General features: G+C 55.8%; 2 protein-coding genes across 5 annotated transcripts; one reads left to right on the top strand and one right to left on the bottom strand.

Annotated features, from left to right (window-relative positions):
- The first annotated feature begins 1,291 nt into the window (after positions 1-1,291).
- Positions 1,292-21,621, top strand: SLC27A5 (solute carrier family 27 member 5). Of its 4 annotated transcripts, none has more exons than XR_743966.3 (10): positions 1,292-2,390; positions 2,741-2,950; positions 3,641-3,799; positions 9,828-9,952; positions 10,527-10,721; positions 10,809-10,899; positions 11,520-11,718; positions 11,971-12,068; positions 15,054-15,157; positions 16,101-21,621. XR_743966.3 is itself a non-coding variant. In XM_003944435.4 (10 exons), exons 1-10 carry the CDS (start codon positions 1,706-1,708, stop codon positions 12,655-12,657), a joined length of 2,070 nt encoding a protein of 689 aa, XP_003944484.1. In that variant the 5' UTR covers positions 1,292-1,705; the 3' UTR covers positions 12,658-14,229. The 4 variants fall into 4 exon arrangements, 3 of the variants coding, with proteins under 3 accessions (XP_003944484.1, XP_010330667.1, XP_010330668.1); XM_003944435.4 differs by lacking the exons at positions 15,054-15,157; positions 16,101-21,621 and adding exons at positions 12,261-12,391; positions 12,481-14,229; XM_010332365.3 differs by lacking the exons at positions 15,054-15,157; positions 16,101-21,621 and adding exons at positions 12,261-12,391; positions 12,589-14,229.
- Positions 15,676-19,679, bottom strand: ZNF446 (zinc finger protein 446). Its single transcript, XM_010332367.3, has 6 exons — positions 19,338-19,679; positions 19,072-19,261; positions 18,717-18,811; positions 17,182-17,266; positions 16,891-16,980; positions 15,676-16,730 (listed from the first exon to the last, which is right to left on the bottom strand). The coding sequence occupies exons 1-6, from the start codon at positions 19,677-19,679 to the stop codon at positions 16,180-16,182; spliced, it is 1,353 nt and encodes a 450-aa protein (XP_010330669.1). The 3' UTR covers positions 15,676-16,179.
- Positions 21,622-23,538: the final 1,917 nt, after the last annotated feature.

Below are 23,538 nucleotides of genomic sequence, written 5' to 3' on the forward strand. Positions count from 1 at the left end.
GGCAGTTGGAGACACCACCGCTAGTGGCCAGCCAGTGTCCCAGGCTCCTGCATCCAGTGCAGAGAGCAGCCACTCTTTGCCCCCACCCTTCTTCAGCACATTAGTGGCTCCTAGCCCAGGTCCCCAGCCCTAAGGATTTGGAGGTGGTGGAGTGGGCTGCGGCCTGGAGGGCCATGCCCCAGCCTGACCTGCCAGACTCCTAGGCCAATGGCAGCTCCTCTGGGTTGACCTTCTGAGACTGCCTCCTAGACGTGAGAGACCAGGGCTTTGACGATCCAACTGTGCATCACGGGCAGAGTTCAGTCTCCTGAATCCCAGGACTCCATCTTCATCAAAGCCAGAGGTGGGGCAGAGAGAGTCACAGAGCCAGCACATGGGTCGGGGGCAGAGCTGGGTTTGAATCCAGGCAATGCAAGTGTTCCTCTGTTTACTGACCACTTGCTGTATGCCTGGCAGGAGCCTACAGTTCCTGGGATCATGGGACAAGGGGCTAAGCCTGGCTGAGTCCCTCTCCCCAAGGGTTAAGTGGGTGCCATGGGAGGTGGTATGCAGAAGGGATAGGAGGGGAGGGAAGGGAGGCAGATGCCAGCCCTGGAGGGGGCATGGGGCAAGCAGAACAGCAGTAAGGAGGCTAATGGTGGGGCCCAAGGGGCAGAGACCTGGGAGCCCAGAGGCCAGTGATGGAAAGGGGTCACACCTGGCAAAGGAGGTGGGGGGCTTGTTGTGGAAATCAGGAGCCTAGAGAGACCAATGGGTGGAACAGGAGGATTTTATTAAGGTGCAGACCTGCTCAGTGGATGCTCACACCTGTAATCCCAGCATTTGGGGAGGCCGAGGTGAGTGGACCGCCTGAGATTGTGAGTTCAAGACCAGCCTGACCAACATGGAGAAACCCCGTCTCTACTAAAAATACAAAAATTAGCCAGGGTGTGGTGGCACATGCCTGTAACACCAGCTACCCAGGAGGCTGAGACAGAAGAACCACTTGAACCCATGAGGCAGAGTTTGTGGTGAGCCAAGATCGCGCCATTGCCCTCCAGCCTGGGCAAGAGTGAAACTCTGTCTCCAAAAAAAAAAAAAAAAATCCCCAAAACGGGAGCGTCGAACAGAGATAGGGCTTGGCTTTTATACACAAAATGCAGGAGCAGAACAAAGCAATTCATCAGACAATGACAGGTTTATAACTCAAGCTTACCCGTGACTTGCTGTGCGGCCCAGATGACCTTTATCTCGGTTGCACGGCTTCTCTTGCATCCTGCGCTATGGGGCCTACTTAGACGTGTCACACACACTGACCTGCGTTGCTCATATGGAAAACAGAAACTTAGTTATCAGCTATAGAGAATAAGAATACAAGAATCTATAAACTTATAAAACTTGCAAAGCAGTTCCACGGGAAGGGGTAAGGTCTCAGGGAAGTTGGCTTCTACCTAAGAAGGAAAATTTGTTTTTCTGCTCCTATCTCCCACCTCAGGCTGATGAGGCTGGCAAGCAGGCAGAGAGGGGCTGGAGCCATACACAAGACCATGCAGAGCAAACAAACATGTCGAGGAGAAGGGCTGGGGGCAAAGTCCTAGGAGAGGAGCAGCCACTGTCAGCAGTGCCAGGGCCACCACCCCTGGGGAGGAGCCATTGTGCTACTCTGAGAAGCCAGGGGTGAGCCTGAACATTCGACAGCTGCTGCTCCTAGGGAGGAGCTGGTACCATGGGTGTCAGGCGACGACTGGCCTTGCTGCTGCTGCTGCTGCTGCTCTGGGGCTTGGGGCAGCCAGTGTGGCCAGTGGCTATGGCCTTGGCCCTGCGCTGGCTCCTGGGGGATCCCACGTGCTGTGTGCTCCTTGGCCTGGCCATGCTAGCACGGCCCTGGTTCAGCCCCTGGGTGTCCCATGGGCTGAGCCTGGCAGCTGCGGCCCTGGCACTAACCTTGCTGCCGGCACGGCTGCCCCCGGGGCTACGCTGGCTGCCGGCTGATGTGGCCTTCTTGGCCAAGATCCTCCAGCTGGGCCTGAATGTCAGGGCATGCTTAGGCCGACAGCCACCCTACACCTTTGTAGACGCCCTCGAGCGACGAGCACGAGCGCAGCCTGGCAAGGCGGTCTTGGTGTGGACCGGGCCTGGGGCCAGCGCAGTCACTCTAGGCGAGCTGGAAGCCCGGGCCTGCCGGGCCGCATGGGCCCTGAAGGCTGAGCTGGGTGGCTCTGCGAGCCTTCGTGCCAGGGAGCCTGCTGCCCTCCTGGTGCTGGGTTCCCAGGCCATTCCAGCCCTGTGTGTGTGGCTCGGGCTGGCTAAGCTGGGCTGCCCAACAGCCTGGATCAACCCACATGGCCGGGGGACACCCCTGGTGCACTCTGTGCTGAGCTCTGGGGCCCGGGTGCTGGTGGTTGACCCAGGTGAGGGCCTTGGAGCCGGTGGAGAATGGAAGGGGGCAAGGGCTGGGACCATAGGACAGGGGTTCTGGTGGGACTGGCAGAGGCCCTTGCTCCCCACCCAGCCACTTTCACAGGCAGCTCAAGACTTAAAAGCAGAAAGTAGTTCACAGGTCACCAGAGGTTAATTTTCCCACAATGCTATTTCAATCCTTTTTGACCAAAAATAACTAACGATGGGATTCTTTACCAAACAACACGAACGTTTTTCTCTGCCAGCTGCTCCTCTGCCTACGTCTGTGGGTCTCAGATCCCGCCTCGTGACCTCTAAGGTAAGCACCTGCCTTTGTCTCTCCTCTGACCCATCCCTGCAGACCTCTGGGAGAGTCTGGAGGAGATCCTTCCCAAGCTGCAGGCCGAGAACATCCGCTGCTTCTACCTCGGCCATACCTCCCCTACACCAGGGGTGGGGACTCTGGGAGCTGCCCTGGATGCAGCACCCTCCCACCCAGTGCCTGCTGACCTGCGTGCCGGGATCACACGGCGAAGCCCTGCCCTCTTCATCTACACCTCAGGGACCACTGGTGAGGGTGCCCAACAGCCCTAGCACCAGCCTCTAAACTCTCAGGCTGACCTGACCCCACACTTGACTTGTGCCTCCATGTTGACCTGTGAAACCACTTTATCCTGTGTTTTGTTTGTTTGTTTGAGACGGAGTCTCACTCTGTCGGCCGGGCTGGAGGGCAGTGGCGTGATCTCAGCTCACCGCAACCTCTGCCTTCCAGGTTCAAGCAATTCTCTGCCTCAGCCTCCTGAGTAGCTGGGATTACAGGCATGTGTCACCATGCCTGGGTAATTTTTGTATTTTTAGTAGAGATAGAGGTTCGCCAAGTTGGCCAGGCTGGTCTCAAACTCCTGACATCAGGTGATCTACCCGCCGCAAGCTCCAAAAATGCCGAGATTACAGGAATGAGCCACTACGCCCAACCTTGATTTTGACATTTGGCCTGAACTCTGACCCCCAGTGTAATTTGAACGGTCAATGCCAGAATTCTTCCTGTGTCCAGTAAACAGCCACTGAAACCTTTGTTCTTGACATACTGCTCTCAGTTCAAATTCAGCCTGTGAACCCAGCCTCAAATACTTAACACTTGACTGCTCTGGGAGCCTCAAACCCCAGTGCAGGCCTGGCTGTTGGAGATCCATGCCTCTGGTCAGGCCCCTCTCCATGCTGTCATCTCACCACCCTACCCTTGCTGTGCCTTCACCCCAAGGCCTCCCGAAGCCAGCCATCCTCACCCATGAGCGGGTACTGCAGATGAGCAAGATGCTGTCCTTGTGTGGGGCCACAGCTGACGATGTGGTTTACACGGTCCTGCCTCTGTACCACGTGATAGGACTTGTCCTGGGGTTCCTCGGCTGCTTAGATCTGGGTAAGCCCACCTCTGAGGATCCCTCCAATCTACAGGACTACTGGAGTAAGTGTCAGGGAAGAGCTGTCAAGGTGAAAAGACCCTGTAGGTTACCCAGCACCCTTCGTTCTCACTTTTGAGAAGGGGCATCCATCCATGCGTACCAGGGCCATGTGGACAGAAACTTGGACACCCACACAGTCCCTGATGGCTGTGCTTTGGTCAGGAGGTGACACGACTGGATGTGAGTGATGCTCACAGGCATCCAAGGAAGGTGGGGTGCTCAGGAGATGATGGGGATGCTGGGCCAGATTTGTGACATGGCCCAAGGGGAGATGGAGTAGGAATGCTCCCAAGCACTTTATAGGGCTTTCTGGACACTTGATTCAGAATTTAGACGGGGACCTCTCCATAGCTTGCTTTTTCTTTTCTTTCGTTTTTTTTTTTTTTTTTTTTTTTTTGAGATGGGATCTCACTCTGTCACCCAGGCTGGAGTACAGTGGCATGATCTCAGCTTATTGCAACTGCCACCTCCCGGGTTCAAGAGATTCTCCTGCCTCAGCCTCCTGAGCAGCTGGGATTACGGGCATGCACCACCATACCTAGCTAATATTTGTATTTTTGGTAGTAATGGGGTTTCACCATGTTGGTCAGGCTGGTCTCGAACTCCTGACCACATGATTCACCCACCTTGGCCTCCCAAAGTGCTGGGATTACAGGCATGAGCCATCAAGCTCAACGTTTTTTTTTTTTTTTTTTAGATAGAGTCTCACTCTTGTTGCCCAGGCTGGAGTGCAATGGTGTGATCTTGGTTCACCACAACCTCCACCTCGTGGGTTCAAATGATTCTCCTGCCTCAGCCTCCTGATTAGCTGGGATTATAGGCATGTGCCACCACACCTGGCTAACTTTTTTTTTCCAAGACAGAGTCTGGCTTTGTTGCCCAGGCTAGAGTGCAGTGGCATGATCTTGGCTCACTGCAACGTCCACCTCCCAGTTCAGGCAATTCTCCTGCCTCAGCCTCCCAGGTAGCTGGGATTACAGGTGCCTGCCACCACACCCAGCTCATTTTTATATTTGTATATTTTTTTAGTAGAGACGAAGTTTCACTGTGTTGGCCAGGCTGGTCCTGAACTCCTGATCTTGTGATTCACCCACCTTGGCCTCCCAAAGTGCTGAGATTACAAGCATGAGCCACCAAGCCAAGGCTAATTTTCTATTTTGAGTAGAGATGGGGTTTCTCCATGTTGGTCATGTTGGTCTTGAACTCCGGACCTCTGGTGATTCACCTGCCTCAGCTTCCCAAAGTGCTGAGATTACAAGCATGAGCCACCACGCAGGGCCAAAAAAAAATTGTTTTTTCCTCAAGGGCATTACATCAAAAAATTTTTTTTTTAATTATGAAAAGTTTAGGCCAGGTGCGGTGGTTCCCGCCTGTAATCCCAGCACTTTGGGAAGATGAGGCAGGTGGATCACTTGCGGTCAGGAGTTCAAGACCAGCATGGCCAACATGGCGAAATCCCATCTCTACTAAAACTACAAAAACTAGCTGGGCGTGGTGGCGTGATCTTGGCTCTCTGCAACCTCCGCCTCCCAGGTTCAAGCAATTATTCTGCCTCAGCCTCCCGAGTAGCTGGGACTACAGGTGTGCACCACCATGCTTGGCTATTTTTTGTATTTTTATTAGACACGGCGTTTCACCATTTTGGCCAGGATGGTCTGAATCTCCTGACCTCGTGATCGCCTGCCTCGGTCTCCCAAAGTGCTGGGATTACAAGCGTGAGCCACTGCGCCTGGCCTCCATTTCTGATTTCTTTTTTTCTGTGGCTCAGGCTGGAGTGCACTGGTGTTATCTTGGCTCATTGCAATGTCTGCCTCCCGGGTTCAAGCAATTCTCTGCCTCAGCCTCCCAAGTAGCTGAGATTACAGGCGGCCGCCACCATGCCTGGCTAATTTTTGTATTTTTAGTAGAGACAGGGTTTCACCACCTTGGCCACGCTGGTCTTGAACTCCTGATTTTGTGATCCACCCGCCTCAGCCTCCCAAAGTGCTGGGATTACAGGTGTGAGCCACCAGACCTGGCCACTTCTGTTTCTTTCTAGATTGTATCACAGCAAATCTGAAACACTGTATCTTTATGCTGGTAAATATTGCAGTATGTATCTCTAACATATAAAGTGTTAAAAAACTGTAACCAAAGTGATTATCACACCTAACACCATTAATAACCCCTTAATTTCGTAAGATGCCCAGTCTATGTTCAGATTTCTGTAATGGGCTGTTTTGGCTTGGTTTTGTTTTTTGAAAGTCTTGCTTTGTCACGCAGGCTGGAGTGTAGTGGTGCAATCTTGCCTCACTTCAACCTCTGCCTCCTGAGTTCAAATGATTCTCATGCCTCAGCCTCCTGAGTAGCTGGGATTACAGGTCTGGGCCACCATACCCGGCTAATATTTTTTTTTTTATTTTTAGAAAAGACAAAGATTCCCCCTGTAAGTTCAGTCTGGTCTTTAACTTCTGTCCTCAAGTGATCCGACCACGTCAGCTTCCCAAAGTCCTGAGACTACAGGTATGAGCCACTGTACTCAGCCAACTGGCTTTTTAAAAACAAAAACAAGCCGGGCGCGGTGGCTCAAGCCTGTAATCCCAGCACTTTGGGAGGCCGAGGCAGGTGGATCACGAGGTCGAGAGATCGAGACCATCCTGGTCAACATGGTGAAACCCCGTCTCTACTAAAAATACAAAAAATTAGCTGGGCATGGTGGCTCGTGCCTGTAATCCCAGCTACTCAGGAGGCTGAGGCAGGAGAATCGCCTGAACCCAGGAGGCGGAGGTTGCGGTGAGCCGAGATCGCGCCATTGCACTCCAGAGCGAAACTCCGTCTCAAAAAAAAAAAAAAACAGTTAAACAGTCTTCCCTTTGTATTTGCTTGTAGGTCTCTGTTCCTCTTTCCTCCACACTTCTTGTTAAATTGGAAACTTTCTTTAGAGGCATTAGATTCCGTTTCAATTTTTTTTTTTTTTTTTTTTTTTTTTTTTTTTTTTTTTTTTTGAGACGGAGTTTCGCTCTTGTTACCCAGGCTGGAGTGCAGTGGTGCGATCTTGGCTCACCACAACCTCCGCCTCCTGGGTTCAGGCAATTCTCCTGCCTTAGCCTCCCGAGTAGCTGGGATTACAGGCACGTGCCACCATGCCCAGCTAATTTTTGTTTTTTTGTTTGTTTTTTTTTTTTGAGACGGAGTTTCGCTCTTGTTACCCAGGCTGGAGTGCAATGGCGCGATCTCGGCTCACCGCAACCTCCGCCTCCCGGGTTCAGGCAATTCTCCTGCCTCAGCCTCCAGAGTAGCTGGGATTACAGGCACGTGCCACCATGCCCAGCTAATTTTTTGTATTTTTAGTAGAGACGGGGTTTCACCATGTTGACCAGGATGGTCTCGATCTCTCGACCTCGTGATCCACCCGCCTCGGCCTCCCAAAGTGCTGGGATTACAGGCTTGAGCCACCGCGCCCGGCCAATTTTTGTATTTTTAGTAGAGATGGGGTTTCACCATGTTGACCAGGATGGTCTCCATCTCTTGACCTTGTGATCCACCCGCCTCAGCCTCCCAAAGTGCTGGGATTACAGGCGTGAGCCATCGCGCCGGCTTTTTTTTTTTTTTTTTTTGAGACGGAGTTTCGCTGTTGTTACCCAGGCTGGAGTGCAATGGCGCGATCTCGGCTCACCGCAACCTCCGCCTCCCGGGTTCAGGCAATTCTCCTGCCTCAGCCTCCTGAGTAGCTGGGATTACAGGCACGCGCCACCATGCCCAGCTAATTTTTTTGTATTTTTAGTAGAGACGGGGTTTCACCATGTTGACCAGGATGGTCTCGATCTCTTGACCTCATGATCCACCCGCCTTGGCCTCCCAAAGTGCTGGGATTACAGGCTTGAGCCACCGCGCCCGGCCCCGGCTTTTTTTTTTTTTTAAAGACAGGGTCTCATTCTGTCACCCAGGCTGGAGTGCATTGGTGCAATTTTGGCTCACTTCAGCTCCGCCTCCTGAGTTCAAGCAATTCTCCCACCTCAGTCTCCTGAGAAGCTGAAACTACAGGTGTGTAACACCACTCCTGGCTAATTTTTGCATTTATTGGTAGAGATGGGGTTTACCATGTTGGCAAGGCAGGTCTCGAACTCCTGACCTTTCAGGTGATCCACCTGCCTCGGCCTCCCAAACTGCTGGGATTACAGGTGTTAGCTACCGCGCTCGGCCCCCTAAATCTTATTAATCCACGTGTCCATATATCAATACATCCATACATACATCCACCAAGCCACCCATCCATCTACTCACCTACTTTCTTACCCATTCACCCTTACACATACCCATGTTTCTACCCACCTGCCTATGCATGTCACCACCCACCCATCCATCCATTCATTCACTAATCTAACTGTCCACCCAATCATTTCCATCCACCCACCATATCCATCCACCTGCCCACCCTTCTGCTTAGTTGGGCATTCATTTATCACAATCAAGAATAATTTGAGGGCCGCGCGCGATGGCTCACGCCTGTAATCCCAGCACTTTGGGAGGCGGAGGCGAGTGGATCACGAGGTCAAGAGATCAAGACCATCCTGGTCAACATAGTGAAACCCCGTCTCTACTAAAAATACAAAAAATTAGGCCGGGCGCGGTGGCTCAAGCCTGTAATCCCAGCACTTTGGGAGGCCGAGGCGGGTGGATCACGAGGTCGAGAGATCGAGACCATCCTGGTCAACATGGTGAAACCCCATCTCTACTAAAAATACAAAACATTAGCTGGGCATGGTGGCACGTGCCTGTAATCCCAGCTACTCGGGAGGCTGAGGCAGGAGAATTGCCTGAACCCAGGAGGCGGAGGTTGCGGTGAGCCGAGATTGCGCCATTGCACTCCAGCCTGGGTCACAAGAGCGAAACTCCGACTCAAAAAAAAAAAAAAAAGAAAATACAAAAAGTTAGCTGGGCATGGTGGCACGTGCCTGTAATCCCAGCTACTCAGGAGGCTGAGGCAGGAGAATTGCCTGAACCCAGTAGGTGGAGGCTGCGGTGAGCCGAGGTCGCGCCATTGCACTCCAGCCTGGGTAATGAGCGAAACTCCGTCTCAAAAAAAAAAGAATAATTTGATCTTTAAGTCAGTGACAAGTAAAAATAAAAATAAAAAATGTGGCCGGACGTGGTGGCTCACACCTGTAATTCCAGCACTTTGGGAGGCTGAGGCGGGGGAAATCACCTGGAGTTTGAGACCAGCCTGGCCAACATGGTTAAACACCCGTCTCCACTAAAAAAATAGAAAAATAAGCCAGCCGTGGTGGCGGTCACCTGTAATCTCAGCCACTGGGGAGGCTGAGGCAGGAGAATCTCTTGAACCTGGGAGGTAGAGGTTGCATTGAGTTGAGATTGTGCCACTGCACTCCAGCCTGGGCAACAGAGTGAGACTCTGTCTAAAAAATAAAAATAAAAGGCCAGGCGTGGTGGCCCACGCCTGTAATCCCAGCACTTTGGGAGGACAAGGCAGTCGGATCACTTGAAATTGGGAGTTTGAGAACAGACTGACCAATGTGGAGAAACCCCATCTCTACTAAAGATACAAAAAATTAGCCGGGCGTGGTGGTGCATGTTTGTAATCCCAGTTACTTGGGAGGGTGAGGTAGGAGAAGCGCTTGAACGCTGGAGGTGGAGGTTGCAGTGAGCCGAGATGACACCATTGCACTCCAGCCTGGGCAGCAAGAGCGAAACTCTGTCTCAAAAACAAATAAATAAAAATGAAAAAATTAATATTTATAGCCCTTATTTAGCAGTGCTCATTTTATACCAGGCACGGGGCTTTCCAGGCATTCTGGAGACAGGATTTGAACCCAGGCCTGCCTATGCTCTATTAATGAGGGCATTCCTGTGTGGGCCAGGGACCCAGAGATGAACTCAGTATTGTCCTGTTCCAGGGCGTGGGAGTGGGTGAACCCAGGTGCTAAAAGCAGCTTCTTACAACAACTGAGAAGCATGGCCCGAAACCCCGCCCCTCTCCTCCCTCAGGAGCCACCTGTGTCCTGGCCCCCAAGTTCTCTGCTTCCTGCTTCTGGGATGATTGTCGGCGGCATGGCGTGACAGTGATCCAGTACGTGGGAGAGCTCCTGCGGTATCTGTGCAACACTCCCCAGGTGAGGCTCTGAGATCAGGGCTCCCCGACAACACTCAAGTATGAAATCCCAAATGATAGCCCAGGTAAAGGTCTCAGGTAAAGATTTAGGCACTGAACTCAACCACGACCCTCAGATAATACACCCCATGCAAGAACCCCAGGTAATGAGCTCCACGCAAGGTTTCCAACAGTGATTTCTCCGACAGTCAGGTGTGCTACCTTGAGCCTCAGCGTCCTCATTTGGAAAACAGGGATCACCAAAGCCACTACCCCTATCATGAGAATTTCCATTATAAATTAATTAAAATTAAATTTCCACTAAATTAAAGTTCTAGGTAACTACTCCCAGGTAAGACCTCAGATGAGGCCTCCAGTCACCCCCGGTAACTCACCCAGGCAAAGCTCTCAGGTCATCCCTGCAGGTAACCCTGTACTTGAAAGACTCCAGTAACTACTCTCATGTAAGAAACCCAGGTAGCTCCTTCCAGGTAACTCCCAAGGTAAGGACCCAGGACGACACCGCCTCTAGGTAAAGGTCCCAAGGCTTGCCCCAAGAGCACCTCCTCCTCACCTTTCTGGGGACACTCCTGTAGCGACAAGAGGACCGGACACACACAGTCCGCCTGGCGATGGGTAATGGACTCCGGGCCGATGTGTGGAAGGCCTTCCAGCAGCGCTTCGGTCCTATTCGGATCTGGGAAATCTACGGCTCCACGGAAGGCAACATGGGCTTAGTCAACTATGTGGGGCGCTGCGGGGCCCTGGGCAAGATGAGCTGCCTCCTTCGAGTGAGTGTGCGGGTGGCCGGCGTGAAGTCGCCCTGACCGAGGCTGAGCCCGCGGGGCCTCTGTCGACACCCCCGCCCTCCACCGCAGATGCTGTCCCCCTTTGAGCTGGTGCAGTTCGACACGGTGGCGGAGGAGCCTGTGAGGGACAGTCACGGCTTCTGCATCCCTGTAGGGCTAGGTATGGGTTTTGAGGAGCCCTTCCTCGGTGGCAGGGGTGGCGACCCTCAGTCTTCTCCTTGGCCGGAACGGTCTGCCCGGAACCTCGACCCTGGTGCTCACTGGACGCAGGCTTCACCCGGACCCCCGGCCGGTGGCCGGTCTTAGCGTCACCCGGGGCCTCCGCCTCAGCCTCCCGGCTCTGCCCCGCTCCCCGGCCGTGTCTCCCGCTCTGCTCTGCCGGGTCTCTGGGTGTGCGGCCGGTGCGTTCCCTTCGGTCCGCGGAAGACAGCTTTCCAGGCGCCGCCCCCGCCCCGTGCCTTCTGCTACTGCCTTCTCCCAGGGCCTGGCGCGGTCCGGTCTCCTCTCCGCTCACTGCCGTTGGTCTCGGCCGCCTTCCGTCCCCTGTGGCCCTTTGGCTGTTTCTCCGGGGCTCCCCGGCGCCGCCTTCTCTTCCGTCTGTGTCTGCGTCCCTCGTCGCGGCCTCTCTGAGTCTCTGTCTCGCTAACCCTCGGACACGCCTGTCTTTGGAGCTGTCCCGGCAGGGTGCTGGGTGACCAGGAGTCCACCGTGGAGGAAAACCTCCGGCAGGGGGCTTGGCTGGTGGGCTCCAGGGGCTCTGCTTCCCGCTCCTACCCCCAGGGGAGTCGGGGCTTCTGCTGACCAAGGTTGCCAGCCGCCATCCCTTCGTGGGCTACCGCGGCCCCCGAGAGCTGTCGGAACGGAAGCTGGTGCGCAACGTGCGGCAGTCGGGCGACGTTTACTACAACACCGGGGACGTGCTGGCCATGGACGACGAAGGCTTCCTCTACTTCCGCGACCGCCTCGGAGACACCTTCCGGTCCGAAGCGGGGTTTCTCGGGGCGGGGCCGGGGCGGGGCCACGGCAGCTTTCACGTCCCAGAGGGCGGCCGGCTGGAGAGGCGGGACTTTCCTGCCGCAAGAGGGCGGAGCTTGGGGTCAGGACTTCCCACGCGGAAGCGAGGCTTCCCGGTTTTGGAGGGGGCGGGTCCCAAAGGGGCGGGGCGGGCGGGGAGGGGCGGGGCCTCTCCGCGCCGGGGGCGTGGCCACACGCGCAGGCTCCAACCCTGCAGGTGGAAGGGCGAGAACGTGTCCACGCGCGAGGTGGAGGGCGTGTTGTCGCAGGTGGACTTCCTGCAGCAGGTGAACGTGTATGGCGTGTGTGTGCCAGGTGCGGAGGGTTCTCATTTTAAGCTTCAAACAGCTTTGGGGGTGGAGGGTAGTTACTGCGATTTTACCGGTGGGGAAGCGCTAGGTCCGACTCGCCGGACCTCACCGCCAGGGAGCAGAGCTGGGCGGGGCGGGAGAGTCAGCTATGGGCCCTCGAGATGGGTTAGCCGAGAGTGACCGGACTGCTTCCTAGGGTGTGAGGGTAAGGTGGGCATGGCTGCCGTGCAGCTAGCCCCCGGCCATACTTTCGACGGGCAGAAGTTGTACCGGCACGTTCGCGCTTGGCTCCCTGCCTACGCCACCCCCCATTTCATCCGCATCCAGGTGAGCCCAGGGTGGCAAGGTAGGTGGGTGGAAGATCACAGCGGGGGGATGGGTGTCACAGTGAGGGGACTATGATCACTGCCCTGCAGGACGCTGTGGAGGTCACGAGCACGTTCAAACTGGTGAAGACCCGATTGGTGCGTGAGGGCTTTAACGTAGCGGTCGTGATTGACCCTCTGTTTATACTGGACAACCAGGCCCAGTCCTTCCGGCCCCTGACGGCAGAAATGTACCAGGCTGTGTGTGAGGGAACCTGGCGGATCTGACCACCTGGCCAACCCACAGGGGCAAGGATCAAAGCCGGCCACCCCCACCCCAACACACTCGGTGTCACTTTCATCACGGGCCTACGTCAATCCCAGCCTGGCCATATCCTCAGCCTCAGCGGGCTGGAAACGGCAGTGGGCCCTGTAGCAGTGGCAGAATAAACTCAAATGTGTTCACAGTAGTCTGTATGTCTGCATGTCTGCATGGATGAAGGATCAATGGAGGAGTGCAGGGGCTAGTGCCCTGAAGACCTTACTTGAGGGTCTTCCCTGTCTCCCAGCCAGGAACCCCAGCCTTTGCTGTGGGATGACCCTGTCTAAGGCCACGGGTAAGGGAGGAGCTGGCCACCCTCACAGCCACTCTAATGCAGAGATGAAAATCCTGATTCCCTCTGTGGGTCTTCTGTGGCCACTGAAGCGGTGGCTGGGCCTGGGTCACAGTGGGCCAGTGGATGTGGATAATTCCCCTGTATCGTGCTATGGATACACGATCTGACAAAGCCTGGAGGGTGCTGGACTGTGGCTAGAAGGCCAAGCAGGAAGTAACTGGCGTAGTGGTGTCCCTGGCAGTGTAAACAGCACATACAAAGGCCCTGGGGCAAGTTTAGCAGGTGGGGCGCAGCAGGAGCAGAGGCCTCTGGAAAATGGGAGTCTGCAGAGTCTCAGGAGTTGGCTGTGCTACTCGAAGCATAGTGGAGATGTAGGTAGGAGTGTATGGGTGCTGAGCCTCTGGCTCAAAGGCCATAAGTGCTTCTTGGAGCTTAGAAGGAACTACAGGTTAGGCTGCAGTCACAGGAACAATTGTGGTGGTGCCGGGCCAGTGCTCCATGGGTTAACTTTGGGAGCACATCTGGGGCAATGATGGTGGCAAAAGGAACCCCACAGCAGTAAGGGGCCATTGGTGGGCAGTGCTGCAGGCTGTGACCTGCCCATCCCTTGTGTGCACAGTACACACGCCCATTGGCAATGGCTCAAGCATACCTGAGAATGGCCCTATGTGGCAGATGCATCTGAGTGCCATTCACATTTCCTGGCTAAGGAATCTGGGAATGTCCAACTCAGAGATCATTCCTTACTTCTGAGGAACACCTGAGCCTTTGGCCTTGTCCCATGGAACGCTGGTGGTGCAAGGGATCCTGGCCTTTTGCTTTCAGTTAAATGAACGTTGCCGAGGGGAGAGTGTTAAATGAAAATGCTACATAAACTGCCTTTTTTTTTTTTTTTTTTGAGACAAAGTATTGCTCTGTTGCCAGGCTGGAGTACAGTCTCAGCTCACTGTAACCTCCACCTCCTGGGTTCAAGTGATTCCCCTGCCTCAGCCTCCTGCTGGGACTACAGGTGCACCCCACCCTGCCAGGTCAATTTTTTATATTTTAGTAGAGATAGGGTTTCACCATGTTGGCCAGGATGGTCTCCATCTTTTGACCTTGTGACCCACCCGCCTTGGCCTCCCGAAGTGCTGGGATTACAGGTGTGAGGCACCGCAGGCTTTCTGCAAATAGTTCTCCTGCTCAGTCCACTGTCCCTGGACTCTCCCCTGTATCTAAGCCCCCAATAAACCCTATTACCTTATTTGCTGGCTCTTGGTCTCTTCTTCTGCCTCTGGAACCTGGTGCCATCCCCCCTAGAGTCAATAGGAGTTTGGCACGATACTGCACTCTCCTGTGCCTCGGCCTCCTCCTCGTGCTATGGGCCACTGTGAGGACAGAACTAGCCTTGGAAGGGAGAACACAGGCAGCACCCCATCTGGGCTGTGGGGCAGCTGGGCTTCACAGAGTTCCTGGTAGCATTTGGGGCTCTTTCTGTCAGCCCTACAGTCTGGAGCTGAGACAGTACCCTTAGAGTCTGTAGTCATTTCCGTTTGGGTCCCACTATGAGAATCTGTTCATCACTGGTGGTGGCCGTGCACTGTAATTATCTTCTGTGAAGTGACAGTTGTTGTGACTTGCTATTTCTCTGCCCCACTTGCTCTCTGAAGAGCCCTAGCCCTTTCATAAACCTGGACTTGGGTCCAGGCCATTGTGGTCCTCCCCTGCACACAGTAGGTGGTCCAGTTCATTCATATTCCTCTTTGCTCCAGGAGAGACCCTGACCAGGAAGGGAGCTAGAGCTGTGTGAACATAGCATAGGCCCAGGCATTGCCCCTCTTGGGGAACAGTAGGCAGGGACAAGTGGATACCAAGGCCTTGGTATCAGCTGTGTTCACAGAAGTCTGTGTGTCTGCCAATGAAAGAACAGTGGGGAAGTGCAGGGGCTAGTGTCCCAAAGACCTTATTTTGGGAGTCTTTCTTGCTTTCCCACCAGGAACTTCAGCTATCCCTGTGGGATGACCCCATCTGGGCTTCCTCCTCCTGTAGCTAGGTTCTCAAGTTCAGTCGCATTCCTATTTCCTTCAGGAGGGACCCTGGCCAAGAAGTGAGCCTGAAGTTGGATGAACATAGCAGCAGATGTCAGGCTGGTCGCCCTTGCTGCTCCTCCAGCTTGCCTTCCCAGATGCACGGTAGGTAGCTATGCTTGAGAAGGAAATTCCCTTCATGTCTACTGAAGCCAGGAGTGACGAGTTCTAAGACCAGTGAAGCTGGGTGAGTGACGTGGGCAGCCAAGGAGAAAGGGAGGCTGGAGATCTGTGGCAACAGAGGTTTGGCCTTTCTGGTCTCAGCTGCCCTGTAGATTATTATTATTATTATTATTTTTTTTTTTTTTTTTGAGACAAGAGTCTTGCTCTGTTGCCCAGGCTAGATTGCAATGGTACAATCTCAGCTCACTGCAACTTCTGCCTCCCAGGTTCAAGGGATTCTCGTCTCAGCCTCCCAAGTAGCTCGGCTTACAGGCACGTGCCACCATACCCGGCTAATTTTTGTATTTTTAGTAGAGGTGGGGTTTCACCATGTTGGCCAGGCTGGTCTTGAACTCCTGACCTCAGGTGATCCGCCCACCTCAGCCTTCCAGAATGCTGGGATAACAGGCATGAGCCATAGTGCCCGGCCCAGAAATCAGGATCCTTATTGAGAAACTCTGTATTATGAAAGTGGAATTTATGTTAAAATTCTAACACACACACGGAGCAGGAGAAACAGAAGCCAACCTTGCTTTCCTGGGTCTTCTGCTGCCCTCCACACTGAGACCTCAAACCCAGCCTCTGCACAGAGGGGTAGGAAGGCACAGTTTTTGAACACCTACCTGAGGCAAGGAGGTCTCAGGAGAGGGAGTGTTGTCAGCCTGGGCCGTGACTCAGGAAGGGAGGGAGCCTGATGCTTGCCAGTCACCCCACAGGCACTGGCCAGTCATAGAAGGGAACCCAGACTTCCCTCCAGGAGGAAGGGGCAAGAAGGGAGGAAGCAGCTCCTTTTCCTTACACCCAGGTCTTTTGGGGGAAGGCAGCCCAGGGGAAGGGGACTGGCTTGGGACCCCTTGTTCACTCCAGCATCCCCTGCTGCCTCCAGAGTCTTCTGCTGGTGCCCCAGAGGCTGCTTCCAGGCTCTGAAAACACGGAGGCCCTGAGGGACTGCACCGTCTGGCTGCTCACGGAGCCTCCGGCCGGTGACTCTTAAGATGGATGACCAGCTGTGACTTCCAGTCGAAGGCGCGGCCGCAGTCACTGCAGAAGTGGCGCCGCTGGCCCGCGTGGCTCTTGCGGTGGATGACCAGCTGCGACTTCCAGCTGAAGCTGCACCCGCACTCCTCGCATGGGTAACTCTGGGGGCCTGCGAGTGACCGTCGCGGGTGTCGCGGAAAGGCCAGCTCCCCTTGTGGCGGTTTCTCTGTGCCTTCGCCAGTGGCTAGCCCTGGGGACTGAGAACCTGGCCTGCCTGTGTGTGTCCGGTGGTGGATGACAAACACTGACTTCCAATCAAAGCCGCGGCCACACTGCTCGCACATGTAGGGCTTCCTGGGGGTGGCGCCCGGCTCCAGTCGCGTCTCTGTGGGTGTGGGCGTGGCCGGCGCTGGTGGTGTCCCTGGGCGCGCAGTGGGGGCAGGAGCTGTGGCCCCAGATGGGCCATCCCAGGCCGCAGGACCCGGGCCCTGGGGTGGCTGGGCCTCTGGGCAGCCCGGCAGACCCTCATTCTCATCTCCTGGGGGCAGGGGCAGACCAGGTGAGTCCCCGCACTCTGCACTTGTGATGCCGCCCACCCATCCCTCAGGCTTGTGGCTGCGGCACAAGATCGTACCGTGTGACTCAGGACCCACCCATCCAGGAGGAGTGGTTCAGGCTGCACGGTGTGGGGCACTCACCTGAGCCCATGTTTCTGCAGACGCCTGCCCCCGTGAGCAGCATCCCCAACTCCGACTGGGCCTGTGCCTCCGGCTGGTGGGGTGGTAACCCTGCCCGGGTGGGAGGCACAGTCAGGCGAGGGGTTTGCATGAAGGAGGGGTAGGGTGGGTTCCAACAGGTGACAGGTGTCCCTTTGGAAGGTGAGAGAGCTGGGTAGGGCTGGTACCACAGAGGCCCTGCCCAGCTAGGCCTGCTGCAGGATGGGTGCAGGCCCCAGGGAGAGGGGCGGGGTGGGGCTGGCTGGTCCTCACCCAGGGAGACCACCGTGCCGTACTTCTCCAGCATCGCGTCCCAGTACAGTTCCTTCTGTGAGCGGTCCAGCAGCCCCCACTCCTCCTGCGGACGTGGCCCATCACTGTAGGCACCCTGCCACCCTCCCTTGCCATGTCTGGTTCACATTATTACCTGGGGGAGCCAGCAGGTTACCTACACCTCATCGGCCCCTCTAGCTGAGAATGATCTTGAGGTAGGTGTTCGTAAGTGCTGGGGTCCTCCTTCAGATCACCTGACCAATGCTGTTGCCAGCACTCATCCCCCCAACTACCCCACCCTGCTGAGAGGGTGGGTTTGGCAGCATCAAAGGGACCTGAATGACTTTATCAAGTAGTGAACTCTCTGCCTGGGAGTCCGCCCTCCTTGTCACCTGAGTCCCATCACCTGGGGCTTTACTGGGTCGGGAAAAATAATCCTCCAAGACAAGCTGTGGCAAGTCCAGGGGCACGAGAGCAGCAGCTGTGAGGAGCCACAGCTGGACATGGATGGTGGTGGCTGGAGGTGAGGACCCTGTGGAAAGGGTAGCCTAGCCGCTCTCCTCACTTTCTGACTGTGCCATGGGGTTGTGAAGGGAGCCTGGAAAGACTTCTCCACCTTGAAGCACATCTCAACCAGCAATTCTGCTGCTGAAGCTCCCCAGTGGAGTGGCTCAGAAGCAGAGGAGACGAGAGGAAAAGGGCTCGCTACCCACACTTGGAAACCAAGTGATCCAGTAGCAGAGACGTCAAGCTGAGCTTCCAGGCCCAACAGGTCACCTCTGAGGAAACCCCTAGGAGAGAAGGGGCTTTGGGCATTTTACAGGAAGAGTCTCCATCTGTTTCAGGTGTTGGGGGAATCCCACCACAGCTGGTCTTCTCCCCTCCCCATCTATACACAAAAGCTCAAATCCCCAGGTTCTGGCTCAGGACCTCTGGGAGCAGCATACCTCCCAACTGACTTCTCTGGAGGTGAGAAAGCCATGCCTACTAGTTCCAGCCACTCTAAACTGGGTTTCCATGGCTGGAGGCCCAAATCCTTTTATTTTTGATTTTTGACATGGAGTTTTGCTCTTGTCGCCCAGGCTGGAGTGCAGTGGTGTGATCTTGGCTCACTTTGACCTTTGCCTCCTGGGTTCAAGCGATTCTCCTGCCTCAGCCTCCCTAGTAGCTAGGATTACAGACACATGCCACCATACCCGACTAATTTTTGTATTTTTAGCAGAGACACGGTTTTACCATGTTGGCCAGGCTGGTCTTGAACTCCTGACCTGAGGTGATTTGCCCACCTCGGCCTCCCAAAGTGCTGGGATTACAGACATGAGCCACCTTGCCCTGCCCCAAATCGTTTCAATAATAGATCACCAGTCTGTCCCTGTGCCCCAGGTCCTGTCGGGGGTACGACTGCTACACACTCCACTTCTGGGCAGCAAAGAGCCACTAGCCAAGGAGCCTGCAAAACCACAGGGCAAAGGGCAGCCATGGGGACACTCCCTTCCCACACCTCTGGCCTACACTTCCCACCTGGAGCTGCTTACCTGAATCCTGGGTGGGTGGAAGGAGGTAGAGGCTGGTTCTTGGTGTCCATGGTGCCCCTCAGGGGACTGAGCTGCAAGTAGAGGGCTGGAGGGTGCTGGAAAGTGGGGCAGATGGGAGGCTGGTGTCAGAGGCTGCCCAGAAGAGCCATGGCAAATGAGGAACTCCTCTGCTGTGTGACACAGCAAGTAGCCAGCCCTTTGCTCCTGCCTCCCAGGTCCCCATCCCAGACGGGGACATCCGCATTCATTTCAAGAGTCCCAGCCTTGACACGCCTCTCCCGGGACTCCCACCCGAGCCAGGAATGTCCACACTTCTTCCAGGAGGTGCTCATCTCTGGTGGGACCCCAACCTCACCCATTTCCTGTCCATCAACATTGGGCTCCTCCTTCACACTGCAGCTGAGCTGGACAGACCCCTCTATTCTGATGTCCTGGGGACCCTCCCCAGGGGACTCCACTGTCCCTGAGGGGTGGGGACTCCCCAGTGAGTCCTCTGTCTTCTGGGCTGCAGGGAGCACCTCCTGCTTCAAGACATGGGCTGTGATCTGAGGAGAAGAAGTCAGTCACAAGGGCTCTAGCCTGGGTCTGTCCCTCCAAGAAGCTGATGCCGGCCACACTCACCCAGCCCAACAGCTGCCCAGGGTCATGCTGCAGTCCTTCGACCAGGGCAGCAGCCTCCTCAGGACTGCCTGGCCGCTGACCTCGCACCCAGGCCTGGATCTCAGGAGGCAGTGTGCCCAGGAACTGCTCCAGCACCAGCATCTCCAGCATCTGCTCCTTGGAGTGTGCCTCAGGCTGCAGCCACTGGTGACACAGCTCACGCAGCCGGGCCAGGGCTTCTCGGGGACCTGCCACCTCCTGGTAGCAGAACCCTCGGAAGCGGAGGCGGGCAGTCTCAGGCTCCTCGAGGGTGGTCTCTGGGTCCATGAGGGGCAGGCATGGGGGACCCAGAGGGGATGGCATTCTTTTTCAAGGGGGTGTCTTGGAGTCGTTAAGACGGGTCTACAGAAAAGGAAGGGTCCAAGTGTCAGCCAAGAGAATCTGGCCAGGGGAAGGCAGACACGAGGCCCAATCCAGGGGGCTGAGACCAGGACCAAGTATACTCTGAGGTCAGAGGAGGTAAGGCCAAGAAGCTTCATGGAAAGATAAGGGTCACAGGAGCTAAATAATGATGGCAAGTGAGAGCCGGAGGAAGCCTTGGGGACAAATCCTTGGAGGCAAGGTGTCCAGGGAGCTTCCAGGAAATTGCAAACAGTTGGGTCCAACAGGGGGCTGCTGGAAGATGACGGTAAAGAGGTGGATAAGGACAATCGTCGCAGGGTTCCAGGGCCAGGCTGGGGAGCCCCAGGCGGTGCTGAGCAGAGGTGAGAGGGGCGTGGGCAGCTGGGCGAGTGGGGCCGTGAGCCAGGGTGAGCAGGTAGAAGGTGGAGCCAGGCTGTCATGTACGGGGGCGAGCCTCCCTCCACGATCTCGGGGATGCCGACTGAAGGGCTCTGGGGAGCGATCCCGGGGGGCCTACACGGCAGGTCCGGGCTGATGTGGACACCGCGCTCGCTGACCACAGCGGCCTGGGCCCACGCGTGGAAAAACGAAAAGCGACGAACAAGAAAAACGGAGCCAAGGCCCCGGAGGTCCGGCGTGAAACACGGCCGCCCGGAGCGGCCTGGGAGCCCAGCCTGACACCAGCCCGTCCGAAGGATGCCCGAACTCCGGGACCTATCCCCCAAAGGGGAAGAGAACAGACGCGTCCGGCCTCGACACCCGAAAAGGCCTGCGCGGAGGCTGCGGTGACGCGCGCGGCCGGCGGGGAGGTGGGCGGGCCCCGCAGGGCGCCGGGAGCCGGGGGCCTGCAGGCCCGAGGGCGGCCCCAAACCCTCCCACCGGGTAGGAAGGCCGCGCCCCGCTCAGGCAGCCTGCGCTCACCTCTGCCCCGGAGCCGTCGCTGGGAGGCCGCTTCCCGGAAGTGGCGCCGCGCAGCCCGGGTGTTGCCCCGGCGACGCCGCACGGACCAATCCCGCGCCTGCACCGGAGGGACGGCCCACGCCCTTTAAACTACGTTTCCCATGAGCGTCAGCAAACGCGGAAGGGACCGCGGCCCCCGGACTCGCATTTGCAGAGGCCTCTGACGCCTGAGAGGCGCTCTGTTCCTCCAGGAGGTGTCGCAGTGTTCCAGAGTTACATGGGCTCCCCCCGCTCTGGGAGCAGCTCTCCCGTCCCATGTTATGAGCCTGCGCGTCTGTATAGTGGCCCGGTTCCTATTGGCAGGTGAGGGGAGAGGCGGGAGGTTTTGCCCAACGAGAGGTGGCGCTTGCCCGGCCCCGCCCCCACGACATTCCGCTCGACCAGCCACCAGATAACGGGCCGGGCATATCCGCCAGCCTCCAGCTGCTCTCATGACGTCAGGAGCGTTGCCTCGACTTCCGAGGAGGCCGGAAATGGTGGCCCAGTGGTCTCCTGGGTCGAGTAGTTCGCTGTGACTCTTTCCAAGTGGTCCCGGGAGAGCCGGGGTCGGGTGTGGACGACCACCTGAGCTTGGGCTTTCTCCCTCCTGGAGGGTGCAGGGGGCTTCTTTGGCCTCTGTTAAGCGCCCTGCGGTCACGAGGGGGCAACAGCGACCCTGAAGAGGTTCCGACGGTTGTGACCGCTGTCTCTGACGTCTTCGGATGTCAGCCCTGCAAAGTCGGGGGCGGAGGTTTCCCTCCAGGCTGATGGGACTTGCTCAACCGTTTATTTACCTTTTATTTAATTTGGGGAGAACTAGGCAGGGTGCCACTAGTTTCTCCCAATAAGCAATGTTACAGTTTTCTAAATCTGTGGGATCAGTTTTGCTTCCACACTTTAAATGGCCGAGCCATGACTTATTATCAGTCGTAAATTACACCACCTGTTTTGGTTTCTTTGGATACTTGGCAATCTCTGCTGCCTGCTCTGGATGCAGAGCAATGGTCTTAATCACAGATTGGAAGCACTGAGCACATGCATGGTGGGACTTGTCAACTCTGAGCTTTCCAGAGGCCTCCTCAGGTTGTTTTTGGGGATGGGGTGCTTAGACCTTTTGTCTGGGGCTGTGCAGATTCCCAGGAGAAAAAAACAAACAAACAAACTTTTACCCTCCACCAGGTGGGGAGAGCATTGGGTCATTAAGGGGTTCTTCAGTAGCTGTTCCCCAGGCAGCTTTGTTATAGGTCTCCCGTATCCGGGCTGCTGGTTCTCTCAGCCTTCTGCTGTTTTGCCATCAGCCGGGTGGGAACTCTCTCCACTTCCCCAAGTGGCCACGCAGTATATGGCCTTCCCTAACTTAGTGACAGCTCCCATCCACTTCTAGCTTAGGAATGCCGTTGCTGCTGACTCATCTTTCACCATCCTCATACTTGCTGATTTGTGTTTTATTTATTTATTTTTTTTTGAGACGGAGTTTCACTCTTATTACCCAGGCTGGAGTGCAATGGCAACCTCCGCCTCCTGGGTTCAGGCAATTCTCCTGCCTCAGCCTCCTGAGTAGCTGGGATTACAGGCACGCACCACCATGCCCAGCTAATTTTTTGTATTTTTTTAGTAGAGACGGGGTTTCACCATGTTGACCAGGATGGTCTCGATCTCTTGACCTTGTGATCCACCCGCCTCGGCCTCCCAAAGTGCTGGGATTATAGGCGTGAGCCACCGCGCCCGGCCTTGATTTGTGTTTTAAATGCTCCCCTCTGTGGTTTCAGTGGAATTCTAAGTCCAGTGAGATGTTATGTGTTCGGTCTGACCTTTTGACAGACCTTTTGACCTAGAAGCCCAGGGACACTTTTTACAGTCACTGCCTATTCAGTATTAAGAGCAGAGGGGGAGGCTGGATGGAGATCAGCTAAGGGGCCAAGACCTGGGTGGAGGCGGGAGCCCAAGTTGGGGGCCACCGACCAGTCATGGGTTTAGGGAGGGCAAGATTGGAGGAGGGTGGACAAACTGAGAGACAACAGGGACACAAGCAGATGTGGAAAGGAGCCCGTTGGAGGGAAGAGCTGGTGGGAAGACAAGGTAGGGCACTGAGCCCAGCCTAAGGCGTCAGGCGGGCTCAGGGCAGAAACTTCAGTGTCTGTCAAAGGCACAGAAACGATTTCATGTGACTCTCTGGGTATCCACTTGTTTGACAGATGCTTCTGCTCCTGACTCCCATGGCCTCCCCAGAAAAATCCTCTTTCAGACAGGGAAGGGTTGTCTGCATTTCACAGCTCTGCCGACTTAGTGGGGGACAGTGGTTCGGGGACTTACTGGGATCCGGGAGGTCCAAGTCTGGCAGGCTCCGGGAGAGCTGGGTCCTGCATGTCTCCACTCCCTGCAGGAACCTGTGAGGTTTCACAGGTGGAATATCAAGTGGGTGGGGCCTGAGTTTCTGCTCTTTGTGTATAGAGTGGGATCGCTGCAAGGCTTTGGAAGCCATGGGATGGAGCGACCACTGGTCTGGAGTCAGCCTTGCAGGGTCATCACACGTGGCCACACCCTCTATCTCAGCAGCAGGGGAACACAGCCCTGCTTTGGCTTCTCCACCTACCATCATCCCATCAGCAGGATCCACCAGGACTCATCACCTAACAGAGCTGCTGCTCCAGGCAGCCCCACCCCATCCCACTTTATCCCGCTTCTGGCTCCCCCACCCACCTCTGGCCCTGAAAAGGATACAGGTATCCCACTCCCTCACTGGACCGCAGACAGGCTGCATCTCTACTCTGGCCTCTTGAGGGTGCCCAGGTTGAAGCCAAGTCCAGGAACTTCTGTGACGATGACACACGCTGATGGCATGTCAGGGTATGTTCAATATCATCTGCATTGTATAAGGGTG

This window comes from Saimiri boliviensis, chromosome 14, assembly GCF_048565385.1.
Source record: "Saimiri boliviensis isolate mSaiBol1 chromosome 14, mSaiBol1.pri, whole genome shotgun sequence".
Classification (NCBI taxonomy): domain Eukaryota; kingdom Metazoa; phylum Chordata; class Mammalia; order Primates; family Cebidae; genus Saimiri; species Saimiri boliviensis.

Coding starts and splice junctions, on each gene's coding strand:
- ZNF446 (XM_010332367.3), bottom strand. CDS start 19,679: ATGCCATCCCCTCTGGGTCCCCCATGCCTGCCCCTCATGGACCCAGAG. Junction 17,267..18,716: donor TCCACCCACCCAGGATTCAG/GTAAGCAGCTCC, acceptor CCACGTCCGCAG/GAGGAGTGGGGGCTGCTGGA. Junction 16,981..17,181: donor CGGCACGGTGGTCTCCCTGG/GTGAGGACCAGC, acceptor CCACCCGGGCAG/GGTTACCACCCCACCAGCCG.
- SLC27A5 (XM_003944435.4), top strand. CDS start 1,706: ATGGGTGTCAGGCGACGACTGGCCTTGCTGCTGCTGCTGCTGCTGCTC. Junction 10,900..11,519: donor CTGCATCCCTGTAGGGCTAG/GTATGGGTTTTG, acceptor TCCTACCCCCAG/GGGAGTCGGGGCTTCTGCTG. Junction 11,719..11,970: donor CGCCTCGGAGACACCTTCCG/GTCCGAAGCGGG, acceptor CCAACCCTGCAG/GTGGAAGGGCGAGAACGTGT.